The sequence below is a fragment of the Cervus canadensis genome, chromosome 5 (genome assembly GCF_019320065.1).
Source record: "Cervus canadensis isolate Bull #8, Minnesota chromosome 5, ASM1932006v1, whole genome shotgun sequence".
Classification (NCBI taxonomy): Eukaryota; Metazoa; Chordata; class Mammalia; order Artiodactyla; family Cervidae; genus Cervus; species Cervus canadensis.
Genome location: NC_057390.1, coordinates 64,133,193 through 64,147,189, shown reverse-complemented (window position 1 = coordinate 64,147,189; position 13,997 = coordinate 64,133,193). Strand labels below are relative to the sequence as shown.

General features: G+C 43.2%; 1 protein-coding gene across 1 annotated transcript in view; it reads left to right on the top strand.

Annotated features, from left to right (window-relative positions):
• The window catches only part of ALK (ALK receptor tyrosine kinase), a 786,987-nt gene that overhangs the window by 684,036 nt on the left and 88,954 nt on the right, over positions 1–13,997 (top strand). Inside the window, exon 9 of the mRNA XM_043468949.1 lies at positions 7,515–7,684. Coding sequence (XP_043324884.1) covers positions 7,515–7,684 — 170 coding nt within the window. The remainder of the gene's footprint in view (positions 1–7,514; positions 7,685–13,997) is intronic.

The following is a 13,997-nucleotide window of genomic DNA, read 5'->3' as shown; positions in this document are numbered from 1 at the left end:
TTTTTTTATGGGTTCAAGATAATCCTGTGAAGTTGCCCATGAGGTATTCATAGCAAACACGGGGCATATTCTAGACATAAAATTGCAGTAATTACCTGTGGAGGAGGAAAGGACCATGAGAGAAAAAAATAGCATTAAGCCTAGCCACAAGGCTGGTCCTGCTTTACATACAGAACTTTAATTAATAAAATGACAAACACTGGTGGTGCATAATTGGAAAGTCTATCAGAGCCCACCAAGAGAGGGGGGGAAGGCCTGGAAAGGCTGGCTGGAGCCAGAAGATATAATTGCTGGTGGCGTGCTCCTGGCATTGTCTCTTTTCACTTGTCTCATTTGCTGTCAGCATATAAAAGAATTTATTAGTCAAAAACTGTCACTTATAGCCTATATCTATTAGAATTGGTCTTAAAAGGATAAAAACTTTATTGTTACAGGTTCCAACAAGTTTTACATCCCATAAATATTATGTAGGATTTGTACAGCATTTCTCACATTTGTGTGAATACATTTGAGATACCTGCAGACACACACACATATCTGTAACTATTAATTTTCTGGCAGAGGCAGGAAAAAAGGTTGTAAATGGCTTAAAATCCACTATCTCAATTATTCTCCCCAATATGAGGCTATTTCTGTGATAATACCTTGTTAAAATATAAATTCTGATTCAGCAGGTCTAGAGTAAGGCCTGAGACCCTGCATTTCTAACAACCTCCCAGGACACACCAATACTGATGGTTCATAGACCACACTTTGAGCAACAAGTATCTTGAAAACCTTCACAATAACACACCCAAAAGATTTAAGTATCACTATAATATGTTACACTTGTATAGTGCTATAGACATGGTGGAAAGAGCATAGAATGTAGTATGGAATCCAGGTCTGCGGTATATGGGCTTAGGGACCATGCATGATGGGCATGGTCTTAGATTCCACATCCCAAAAATGGGTATGATAATTTCTGTAGGAAGGGATGTTATGAGTGTAAAATGAGATAGAATATATACAAGTCCCTAGTACAGCTCTCTAATATTTAATAAAAAGTCAGTTAATGAAGTGCTTTATCCTATAGGCAACCTAGAGAGAAGTTGGTCTTACTTACTAAGATCAAATTCCAAGACTGCTTTTTGCCTGCTATGGGTACCTGAACTTGACTGTCAAAATCAAACCAGTCTACCTGATTTGAGTATCTGTATAAAGTGATATCAAAAGAGTTTTTGAACCTAGGACTGTATAAGGAAAATGGAAAAGTTTGAAAAGGACTTGAGCCTTCAGTCTGTTCTGGGAATCGCATATAGTTCTGTATAGTTGCATGCTCAGTTACTAAGTCACGTCCTTAGATACAAGTAATTAATAAGAGATATTCTGTAAGAATTGACATCAGTCCTCCAGTCCTTCTAAGAAATTGGAGAGGACCTTAATGCTATAGGTCCAAGATGAAAGCTGTGGTCGTGTTTGCATCCTCAGATCATCCCTGTTCACTCTAAGCCCACAAATCTTTCACTGTCAAGGTCATTCTGAGTCTTTGTCCAGGGGTAATGTAGCAGCCATATGAGGACCCTCTGCTGAGGAATACATCCTCCCCCACTGCAGGAAAAATACTCTTTACCTTGGTGATGGTGGGCACATCATAAGTCATTTTTTAGCTATTTACGGATTGCTTCTTACTCAAAGTCCAGGATGAAAATGGACCCCCCACCGAGAAGGCCAGGCTTCTTCCTGCACAAAGTAGCTCCCTCTCCCCAGTAATCTCAGCCTAGGCTGCACTTTAGAATCGCCTGGAGAGATCTGAAGAGTGGCCAATGCCCAGGAGCTATCCAAGGCTAATTAAGTCAGAGCCTCTGGGGGTGGAGTACAAGGTGCGGGGGAGCAAGAAACCTCCAGGTGATTCTAATCTGCCATAAAGGTTGAAAAACCCTCTGTTTAACCATTTCATTCACCATAGTGTGAGCTCTACTTTCATGTTCTTTATTTCATTCAATCTTTATAACCACCTTTTAAGGCCAACAGGGAAGATATGGTTATTATCATAAATTTGTCTCTAAGAAAACAGAGATTCAGAAAAGGTAAGTGGTTGGCTTAAAGTCATACAGTTAATTTTTGTTGGCCTTGGAGCAAAAACTCCAAGTAATCCCATTGTCAACAGGCAAGGAAACAAAGATAGTCTGACAAGCCACCGGAGAATGAATGTTGATACAAAGATTCTTCTGGTACTTTCTAGAAAGGAAATGGGATGAGTCATAGGAGCACAAGGACAAGGCCCTAGAGGCTGCTCTCTAGTACTAGGCTTCTCTGCAGATGTTAATGCAGTAGGGTTGGGGTCAGGCCAAAGATTCTGTATTTCTAACAAGTTCCCAGGTAACATGGATGATACCAGTCTTAAGATCACTCCCTGAGTAGCAAAGCACTGGCTGACTCTTAGAGGCAGAATCTGGAATCACTGGGAAAAGTACAGGTGAAGATGGTTAAGTGAAAGACTATAGGTTCTGCACTGCCTGTATCTTGAGAAAGAACAGCATCTGCCTGGATACATCATCTTACCAAACAGTCAGTGGATGAAAACATATATGGCCAAAAACAAGCTTTGCTAGCTGCTCACTGGCTACCAGTAGGCAATCTTACTCCAAACCTTTTGCATCCGTTTCTAGAACTAGACTTTGCTGAAACTCAGACAGTGCATCCCTTGGCTTGAGTTTGGCTATGGATATATGCTTTCCAAACAGATGGTAATACTGTAAAATGAAAGTTTAATTCTTCTCTTTATCCATAGCACTGAACAGTTGGATCAAGTGGCCATCTTAACCCAAGTCCTGACTATCTTATGTCAGGTGTCTTGACTGTCTTATGTCTACACTGTCAAGTGGCTCTGATTATTTTCCCTCTTGCCATACTCAGTACAGTTGCCATTATTCATTTAAATTCAGATTTCCTCACTAGATAATAAACTCCTTGAAGGCAGGGAAGGTATGCATAATCAGTTCAGAGTAGATACACAATACTTATTTGCTGAATGAGTGAATGGTCATCTCTTTCAAGAGGGATCCTGGGTCACCGCCTCAGGAGCTGAGGATGCCATCTTAGCACCATCTCTTGGCAGCCAGCCCAGTTCTCTCTTGCCCAGGCTTGCTGTCATAAAATAGAGTGAATAGTGCAGAAAGATGGAGAAAGCTCAGCAGTCACTGGCCAGTGGCACCCAATGTCTATGAGACAGGACTATATCTCACCAACATGCTCATGCCACTAGCAGAATCTACTTCAAATGTAGTTTCCTAAGAGCAGCCGAGAGGTATGCAGTTTTGACTATAGTCGTTGGCTGTGAAGTGGGTAGACCCTCCCTGCTTTCCTGGAATCCGACCCCTGGAATGCAGGAAAATGCTAAGGAGCATCACAGGATGCAGAGCTGGTTTGCCTCCCTGAGAGGAGGACCTGGTAAAGAGGAGGGTTTTCCTGTGTATGTGTACATTTTTGTTCCTTTGGACATTGATCCGTGCCTGTCATGTGCATACACTTGACAACTACTGTGAATTCAAGGTCAATAAAGCAGTCCCTGCCTTGAAGGAACTAGCGGCCCAAGAGGGCTGAGGGTAGGGAGGGAAGACGAGGTGGCAGAGCTGTACCCCGTGATGGCCCCACCAGCCTCAGTTATAAGATTTCAGACCAGTGGGAGGTCATTTCTGAGACAGATAAGAAATGGCTCCATGAACAAAAAGGTTTATTTTTTATAAGTGGCAGTAAGGAAAGAGTAGGTAGAAGAATGGAAGGATCAAAAGCACAGAAGCAGAAAAATGAATGGCAAGTGTGAATCTAGTGGGAGGGGGGATGGGGATCTAGGAACCCACTTCATTGAGCCCCCACGTGTGGACTTCTGGGTAAAAGCTTCAGCAGATCCCACTACTTACCTGGTCACTCTATGGTACTGCAGACCTAAAGTCACTTCCAAACCCCAAACGCAGGCTTATGTAGAAATCAAAACTTCCCTCTCACTTTGATGTCAGGGCTTTGTCCTTTCCCCTCCACCCACCATGCTTGGCCTTATTGCAGATGAAAAGCCTGAAATCAGGGAGAGGGTGGTCATTGATCTCTCTCTTCATCACCCAACTCTCCTCCTCTTCTTGCTAACTGACCCTTCAAGATCTTAAGTGTGGGGAAGGAGAAGAGATAAGGGGAACAGGGAAGCTCTTACCTGGCCCAGACCATTGTGGTGATCTTCACTGGTATTCTCCAGACATGACAAGTATTTAAGGATTTACTATTTCTTACAGGGGAGATTTTTGTGGTTTCTTTGGAGATCTGATTTTTCCCCAGTCCCTCCACTATGGCTGGGCAACTGTTGCTTTGGCTAGGGCATATGTGTCTCTCCCGTCCAGGTGGTCACTTAGTCCTTCCCGTGCCCTTGAGCATCTCAGTATACCTGCAGCTGCTTTCTGCTGAGTTATATTTTCCCCTCCAAACAGCCCTCTCAGGTAAGATCTGAAATGACTGACACGGTTCCTTTGTACACAGTTCACTCTAGTGTAGCCTATATGCAGCCCTCATGCTTTTTTTTTTTTTTCCTTTTGTGTCAGCAAACTCTGGGAATGCAAGCCACCCAAAATTGTCACTGCCTCTGTTCTGCCATCAGAGAAGCTAACCACCCTCTTGTTCATACTTCAGGTTTTTCCAGATGAGAGATAGACCCTAATCCACTGTGCTCCCAAACTGCAGGGGGTGAATGTCGAGTACTTGATGTGGGATCACTGAAACCACTCTCTCATCAGTTGGGGTGAAGAGAGAACCTTCCTCAAAGTGAGGTGGAACTCACGATACACCAAAAGCACTTTCCCAAAACTCTCCCCTAGTAGTCAGCCACCAGCTTTTCTGCATCCGATGCATGGACGAGGGATAAAAAATTGCGTACCCTGTTTTCGTCCACCCCTCTTGAGAGCCCTGTACATCACTGTGCTGTCAGACTTCCCACTGAAATGCAGTATCTATTGCCTCCGTGCTTCGACCAGAATTCCTTTTTAACCTTTTGTTCCACTATTTATTACCTCATTCAATTGCCTCTATAACCTTGTAAGTTTGAAATAATTCCCATCTTAGAGAATGGAGAACTGAGCTTCACCTTTACCGAAGTGGCAGGAACAAGTTTTGCATCCAGATCTCTCAGACTCCAGAGCTCTTAGACCATCCTAGGATGATACACGTGGCTCAGCAAAAGTACTCAATAAACATCAATTGAATGACTGGAAAGTTGATTTGCCTAGATTATAGAGGAATGTGAATGGCTTGCTATTAATTGATAGAGAGCGAGAAACCATTGAAGAGTCACAGATGGCAGTGATAAACAGGAAAATGTGACAGAGATACAAAAGAATTTAGAAGGGAGAAAGAATGGATAGAGAGGCACGTTTGGAGGCTATGGAATCTAGAGTGCAACGAGTAAGTTGTAAAGGACATGATGAATGTTACTTTAGACTAATGAGGGTAAAAGACAGGTTGAAAGGGTTTATGAGAATGGGCAACAAGGAAATTGAAGCAGTGGTTGCATGCCAGTTTTCCAAGATGTTAACATCTGAATTGACGTATAGAAATAGATTGTAAGCCAGAGCAGCCAGCAGCAGGATCAAATAAAGGATGTTTTTCCAGAAGAGAAACCTGATCTTGTTTGTAAATAAAGGAGCCAGAAAGTAGAGAGACTTCGAAGGTGCTGAAGAAAGGAAGGACAGAGGTTGCAGGGTGAAAAGAGAAAGGGTTAACATAGAAGAAAGCAGAGGGTACATCTTCCTCTAAAACAGGAAAGGAAGAGAGAAGGTGGATAATAGATACTTATGCTGTGGGGAAAAAAAGAGGTTGAAGGAGAATGTATTTGATATAGTAAATCTTCATCAGTAAAGTAGGAATCATAAGAATGAATTGGGTGTTGGGGACCAGAGAGTGACAAAATCAATGTTTGAGGAAGAGTTTGAAACACCCAGTGTACTACATGTGTTAAGAAATCAGCTGTGGAAATCACCAGCGGATGAATAAGTATCACCAGTCATCCAGGACACTGAGGCTCCAACAGTCCAAATCAGCGCTATTCTGTGGCCAGGAAGCAAAAGGAGCAAAATTATGTGGCAAGCGTCATCCCAAGCTGGGCACTGCAGGACGATGAGCTGAGGACAGAGGGAGCTTCATTAGCAAGAGGAGGGTTAAAATTTCCAACCATGGCGTCCAGATTGCTCAAGAAAGCTGAGTGGAGCCAGTGAAAAAATTTAACAGATTTAGGAAATTATGCTAGAGATGTGCAGTGGAGACAAGTATTTGCTACAGAGGATGCAGGAGGATGGGAAAGGTAGAAGTGAAGAGGTTATGGTTATACAGACCAGGCTCACCAGGCTCAGCTCTCAGAAGTGGAATAGCACATGGGCACCGCAATGTCAGGGGTGGCTTGTTAGTGAAGGGTTGGTATGCAACAGAGTGAGGGGTCTTCTGCTTCAAGTGCTTCATGGTATGTAACCTCTTTAAACAAATTGTGAGGCAACTGTGAACTTAAAGACTGAGAGAAAAGGAGTAGTGATTTACAAAGAAGCATGTCTTTAGACAATGAGAATCAGAGAAAAGGAGGCACCATAGCTGATGAAAACTCCAGGTTGCCATAGGACATATACTTTCTTCCTTTCTATAATAGCCATTTTTATTACAAGGATCTGAACAGGAATATTTAGGGCAGTGATATGCTGTAGTTGTCCTAAGTTTTAAATGTTGCTATAGACTGTTTCTATCAAACATACAACCTCTATTATTTTAAGCACAAAGACCAGAGACCTTGTTTATAGTATATACTGCCTCTGGGCATGACTGTACTGAAACTTTCTGAGATAAATTAGTTATTCCCTTTCGTATGTCTTAGGGTACAATGCCATAGAAACCTTTAATAAAGACACAATGAAAACACATAATTGTATCTTGCTTTAGGCAAAGTGTACACCCTAGTTCTGAAAGATATCATATTAAAAAATCTTGATAGGTAGATTCTTGTCTCACCTTTGCCCACCAATGGCCACAAGTTTCGAGTCATAGGGTCTCCAGTTAGCTAACAAATGACATGGTACCATTCAAATAAGATTATTAGTCTTTAAAAGGAATAAAAATCAATGATACCTAAATCATTAAAAGAAATTGAATCACCAAATCACTTGCTTAAGGTCACAAAGTGAATTGGGACCACAGATAAGACTCTTTGAATTCTCTTTAGAAAGTTCATTTAATACCCCACTGATCTTAGAAGGCAGAAGCCTGTGAAATTTAGGATGATACCGTCAACCTGAACAAAGTTCCAAAATTGCCCATCAGTTTCCCCTCCCAGCTCCTTGAACCTTGGTGAAAATGACAGACAGTGAACAAAGTCAGGCTATGCTTGGCCAGCTCTCCTCATAGGAAGACCTGGGCTGAGTCTCCAGCAAAATCCTCGAGAATTCCAGAAATGCGACCTACAGTTTCCTTTCAACAGTAACACCTTGTCCTTCTGACTCTTCTTTTCCTTGCAGCTCCGAATGTCCTGGCTCATCCGTGGAGTCCTGCAGGGAAATGTCTCCTTGATGCTGGTGGAGAACAAAACCGGGAAGGAACAAAGCCGAATGATCTGGCATGTTGCCACCCTGGAAGGCTTGAGCCTGTGGCAGTGGACGGTGCTGCCTCTCCTCGAGGTGGCTGACAGGTGGGCCTTTACCCATCCCATCTGTCCCTCTTTCTCTGTCAGCCAGAATGCAAGAGGGGGCCTGTCCGCCCTCCTGCCACTCCTTCCATCCAGAGCTCACATACCATGCGCACACACAAATGTTCACACACACACTTTCTGGAGACCTACAGGAAGCCCTGATACTCGGAGGGATTTCCATGCTAATGAGCAGTCATCTCTCACACCTCTGGCCTAGCCTGATTGGCTTCCTCTGGTATCTGTAGCAGAAAGTAAAACCAAACAACTCATATGATAATAATCAGGCTTTATATGTATATGGCATTTTCTCTTAATTAATGGATATTGCCTTACTTTCCCATTTGACATTTTAGTTATTCCTTATTAGCGACAAGAAAACCTGTGACATAGGTAGGACATACCTCATGTATCCCCATTCCTGCCCTTTGACAGGGTTCTCCTTCACTGAGAACCAAAGAGATGAAGCACCAGCAGGTCAGCACTGGAGTGGGGACAGGTGCTTCAGCCAACCCCAGTCCAGCGCTCCTAGAAGTCTGGTCCCCAAGGCAGGTGAATAAGAATTATTCAGTAAACAAGGGAGTGCTTCTACCAGAGGCCCAGATTCCTAGTTAGATTCTAAGACTAATGGCCTTTGTAACCTTGAACTCCTCTGGGCCTCAGTCTCCTCATCTTAAACTGAGAGGGTTGGACTACAAGATGTAACGCCTTGTGGCTCTGAAATGGAGCAGTAACTGCTCGGCCGCCGCTTGTCTGCCCGGGATGGCACCAGTCTGCCACCTGCAGTCAGTCTGGAGCAAGCAGCACCTGACCACCCCAGCGCCTCACGTGGTGCTCTGCTGCGTCACACCGAGCCCTCAAAGGTTGGTGCCGATCTGTTCCAGACCAAAAAGTGAGGGAGTGGGGAGGGAGTCATGTCTATAAATGGACCCGTAAATGGATCTGGAAGGGATCTTTAAGCCATCTTTAACAGGCTAAATGTCAAACCGTCCGATCCAGTGCAGCCTCTGCGTTCGACTCCCCAATTCGCTGTCCTAGTGGATCCTTCGAAAAATGAGGGCAAAGGGCTTAAAGTAAAGGGAGGGTGATGCCAGTTGGCACGCAGTTTGTAAATATAAAGCTGAGTCTCAGATTCTTCACCCAGACTTCAGTCTGCTGATTTCTAAGAGCTCATAACTCAAGCAGCGCTGTCACAGGAAGACGCCATCGGCCTCTGAGCACCAGCTCCCCACTCCTTCAGATGTATATGGGTTAAAGATCAAAGCTCTCGGACATCCCAGGGCTCCGCACTGCCCCCAGGACAAATGGATTTAATTAAAGTGGAGAAAGGGGCAGTGTGGGCGCCCTCACCCTAGACTAGTCTTTTGTCCTTTGGGATTGTGGGGACTGTGTGCGGGGGATGGGGAACAGGCAGGTTATGCCAGAGTCCTCCCTCCTGGGAGATGCTAAATTAATTCAGATGAATCAAAGTTTTTTTTTTCCCCTCAATCCAGCTAGTCCTCTCTCTTTCACAGCCACTCCAGGGGATTTAAGGCCAGTAAGATGTTGACTCTGTTCACTTCCATCGGCTCAAGTTTTGTTTGAAGGAGACTTTGTTCTCAGCCTCCCTCCTTCCTGTTAAAAGCTGTTTACCAGCCTGACATTTCCAATATTAATACTGAGACCAAACTGTCCAGTGGGGATTGAGACAAAGGCCAGCCTGGTTGGATGATGCCTCATGACCTAATAAATGTGCAATTATGCGAGTGGCCCTGCGCACCAGGAGCCTGCACAACACTGACATGCTCTGATGTGGGATGCTGGCCTCCCCCTCCCTGGAACTAGAGGTGATAGAGGAAGGCATCCAGACCCTGAGGCAATGGAACTGCAGGAGAAGGAAGCAGAGCAGTTTTCACATGCTAAAATCCACCTCGACTGTATGTGTGGCTGCCCCCAAAAAACTGAAGAACTGTGGATGGCAGAGCACAGACTTTAGAGTCAGAGAGTCCCAAGTTTAAAAACTGGCTCAGCCACTTACTAGCTGTGTGACCTCAGCCAACTGAACCTCTATAATACCGGTGCAACTTTACAGGATTACTATAAGACTAAAAATGACTGTCAAAAGCATCTATGTATAGTACATATCAGTAAGTTTTATTTCCCACACCCTCCATCATCATCCCTTAGTTATATGGCCTCAAATAATTTATTGAATAAATGGAACAAACCACAAACTCCAATCTTCTAAGTCAAGCCGTATTCAATTATACAAAGATAATAAAGTCTACCTCTTAGGCTTGGAGAAGTAAAGTACTTGGTGAACTGCCTGGTGCACAGTAAATGCTTAGTAATAACTACTAATAATAACAATGATTTAGTAGTAATAATAATATCTCCCCATCTAATGCCTCAGAAGAGGCTAAGATGGCCAATTTAGCAATAGTAACCAGTAATGAAACCCTAGGGTGGGGGTTAAGGTTCTTATGAATTTGTGATCATCGATGCTCTGTAGCCTTCTTATAAGAGAAAGCACATTATCCTTCTTACTTTCAGACAGTGTGCTGTAGCTGCCTGGATCTCCAGAAAATGAAAATGGGAGGATGGTGAAGGTAGAGAAAGGACATAAATGAGGAAAAGAGAAAAAGAAAATGGATTTAAAAAAAAAAAGGTTAACTCCCTTCCTCCTGACCCTGAGGTAGGCGTGAGCACCTTACCATCTGCCCACATCCCATGAAGTATCGTTAGGCAAGTCCTTGCTTCAGTTATTCAGCACCTGCCTCCTGGATAGCTCCCCCAGCCATGGCCCTTTAGAGGGCGAGAACTTCATTCCCTGTGCTATCCCAAACCACCATCTGTTTTGAGGTTGCCCAACCTCGCACATTACCAGGTTTTAAAAGCAACTTTATTAGTGCTTAAAGATTAGCCCTAAAGAGCTCCCAGGCTCTGGACATTGCTCATAGCCCCTGGGTATTACATGAAATTAGTGCCTGCCTAGACATGGGAGTGACATCCAGTCTTGTCTCCTTGCCTGCATGTCTTATCCCCACCCAATCGAGTCTGCACAAGGAAGCTGGAATAAACTTTTTGAAATGTAAATCTAATCATTTCCCATTTTTAACACGCTTCCATGGCTTCTGTGGTTTTTAGAGTGCCTTTCAATTTCCTTTAAGAAACTCTTCATTTAGCCCCACATGTGATCTATCCAACCATAATCTCACCAGCCTCTTTTATACTATTCTGTTATTCTACCTGCTAACCTCATTAAGCTTCTTTCAACTCAATTGCACCATGGTAAGTTCCTACTTCCAGACTTTTGCACCTGCCATTCCCTCCACATGAAATGTTCTTCCACCTTCCATCTTCCTGACTGCTACTTTTCCTTAGCTTTTCAAAGAAGCCTCCCCAAACCCCTAGACTATATAATATACCTACAATATAGTCTCATGGCTCTTGAAACACTCCTATAATATCTTGTCACTCAGTGATATCTGTTTTTTATTATCTGAATATACATATCAATGAGGCAGGAATCAGGTCCAACTTATACTGCACTGTTCCCTGATCATCTAGTACCATACCTAACACATAGTATGCCCAATAGATGCATGTTAACAGAATGAAGTATTGAGAGAAATTGCTGTATTCTCAAATTCTGGCTGAATTAAGTGAGAATTTCACTTGTTGGAATCCATCTAACATTCCTCCTCTGTTCAACCTGGCGTCTAACAGAGCAGATAAAATCACATTATAAGAAATACTACTACACAGAATTCTGTATATCAAAGCAATGCCTGTGTCCCATCAGATGAACCCTAACAGCATTTGTTACTCTCATGACAAGGTGTTTTCTTTAGAGACTTGCCTGGTACCTGTGCTTCCTTTGTCTCTGGGCACTGTCCTGTCAGGATCACTTTGTAAAAAAGACTTTGATCTTAATTGTGTGCCCTGGTTCTTGTAAGTAGGGAGAGCCAGAACTGGGCACTTGAGAGCTATATTCAGATTGCTCCCACCACATAGTAGCCCTTCTGTGAAGACTCAGAGAATATGCCATAGGTATATAAAGGCTGCTGACAGGGAGGCATTGATCCATGGAAGGATATTTCTCCTGTCCATTTACAAACAGGCCAAGTGATAGAAATAATGCCATAGTCTGTCATCGTTATGAAATGGTATTAACTTTACAACATACTATAAATAGTAACAAGAGAAATCTCCAAGAGCAGTAAGTGCCCAAGATGTTTTGAGCAGTGGTAACATCCCTGGAATACAGATGTGTGCTCTCAAGGTAATTTTGAAGGACAGCACTAATTCAAATACTGGCTTGATGAGGGCTTAAAAGTTATCTTGTTACTTTACCTCTACCTCATATAACTGCTTTCCCTAATCTCTCCCCACCTCATCAGCTTCCCTCCTCGCCCTGCCATTCAACTGCCACTCTTACCACTAGATTTAATTCTGCCTTTTCTCAAAATAGAAAAAAAGGACAAGTTCTCTCCCCTTATTCTAATTTTCAGTCTCTTGCAGGGACATACCCTAGTTCTCCTCTTTATAATGACATATCCTAGTAAGTTAAGCACAGTGCTCCTGCACCATGCTAAGCTTTGACATGCTTACGGCACAGAAGCAGGTGCGAAGTTCAACTCATTATGAGATGGATTTGGAAACACCATGGATCAAACTGTGCCCCACAAATCACTGCATCGTACAGCCAAATAGAACGTACATAACTTATCACACATATGTAGGCTTCATTCCCTGGCATTATCATTATAAAGGCTTTTAGCTGCTCACTAAATACACAGTCTAACAAGAAGAAAATGTTCCCTCTGGAGATATTTAGATGTCTGTTCCCTCTGCATCCTTTGTCCTAATGACAAGTGGTGTGCTTCACAAACACATCTTTTAAACGGGATCAGTTGGGCTGAGAGTTATGGCTTCATGTACTTAGCCCAGAAACTCCACAGAGGCAAGGTTTTTCTCCTAATACGTCCTTGTTTCTCATCTACAGAATCCCCATTTTACATACACAATACTCTCTCTTTGTGTAGTGTCTCCTGTGATGAGACCAGTTTGAGAGGGACATTTTCATTACTTATTCTCACCTGAATAGAGAAATACACAGTGAGTGGAAATCCAGATATTTCCAACAAACCTTAGTTTGCAGGCCTAGGCACATTCCTGAAAAAGTTGTATTTGATTCATATTTTTGTAAGTTGAATCACAACTTCCTCATAGAGCTATGGAAATTGTAGACAATGATTAGAAGTAACGTTTGTTGAGTACTCACTGCCTGGCAGTCACTGTAACAAGTGCTTAACATGCATTATCTCATTTCAACCTTAAAACAGTCTCTTGGGATAGATTCTATAATTAATCCTCTTTTTAATAAGAGGAATCTGAGGTCTAAAGAGGTGAAATAATTTTCCCTTGATCCCGAGGCTAATCTGCCTCCTATGTACATATGTGAAGAAATGTGCTTGACATGCAGTTGAAAACTTGGTAAATGGTAGCCATTGTAATTAACAAAATATTTTGGTTTGGGTTTTTTTTTTTTAGGCTACACCTCTTACTCATTTTGAGTTAGTTTCCTTGACCTCATCCACTCCTTGAAATCCATCATCTTAATTCCCTACCACCAGCTCCTGCTAAAGACCTCTCCCTGCCCAGCACCACCCTCCCTGCCTTCCTTCTTTCACATGTCCAGCTGGCCAGCATCACCAGCAGAGAAGACTCTCTCCCCTTCCTTCCAGGCCATTGTGCCAGTCAGTTCAGTTCAGTTCAGTTGCTCAGTCATGTCTGACTCTTTGCAACTCCATGAACCACAGCACGCCAGGCCTCCCTGTCCATCACCAACTCCCGAAGTTTACCCAAACTCATGTCCATGAGTCAGTGATGCCATCCAACCATCTCATCCTCTGTTGTCCCCTTCTCCTCCTGCCCTCAATCTTTCCCAGCATCAGAGTCTTTTCAAATGAGTCAGCTCTTTGCATCAGGTGGCCAAAGTACTGGAGTTTCAGCTTCAACATCAGTCCTTCCAATGAACACCCAGGACTGATCTCCTTTAGGATGGACTGGTTGGATCTCCTTGCAGTCCAAGGGACTCTCAAGAATCTTTTCCAATACCACAGTTCAAAAGCATCAATTCTTTGGTGCTCAGCTTTCTTTATAGTCCAACTCTCACATCCATACATGACTACTGGAAAAATTGTGCCGGTCACCATGTGCCTTTTTAAATCACCACTCTGGTATGCCTTTGATGCTTCCTGGTGGCTCAGATAGTAATGAATCTGCCTGCAATGCAGGAGATGTGAATTTGATCCCTGGGTTGGGAAGATCC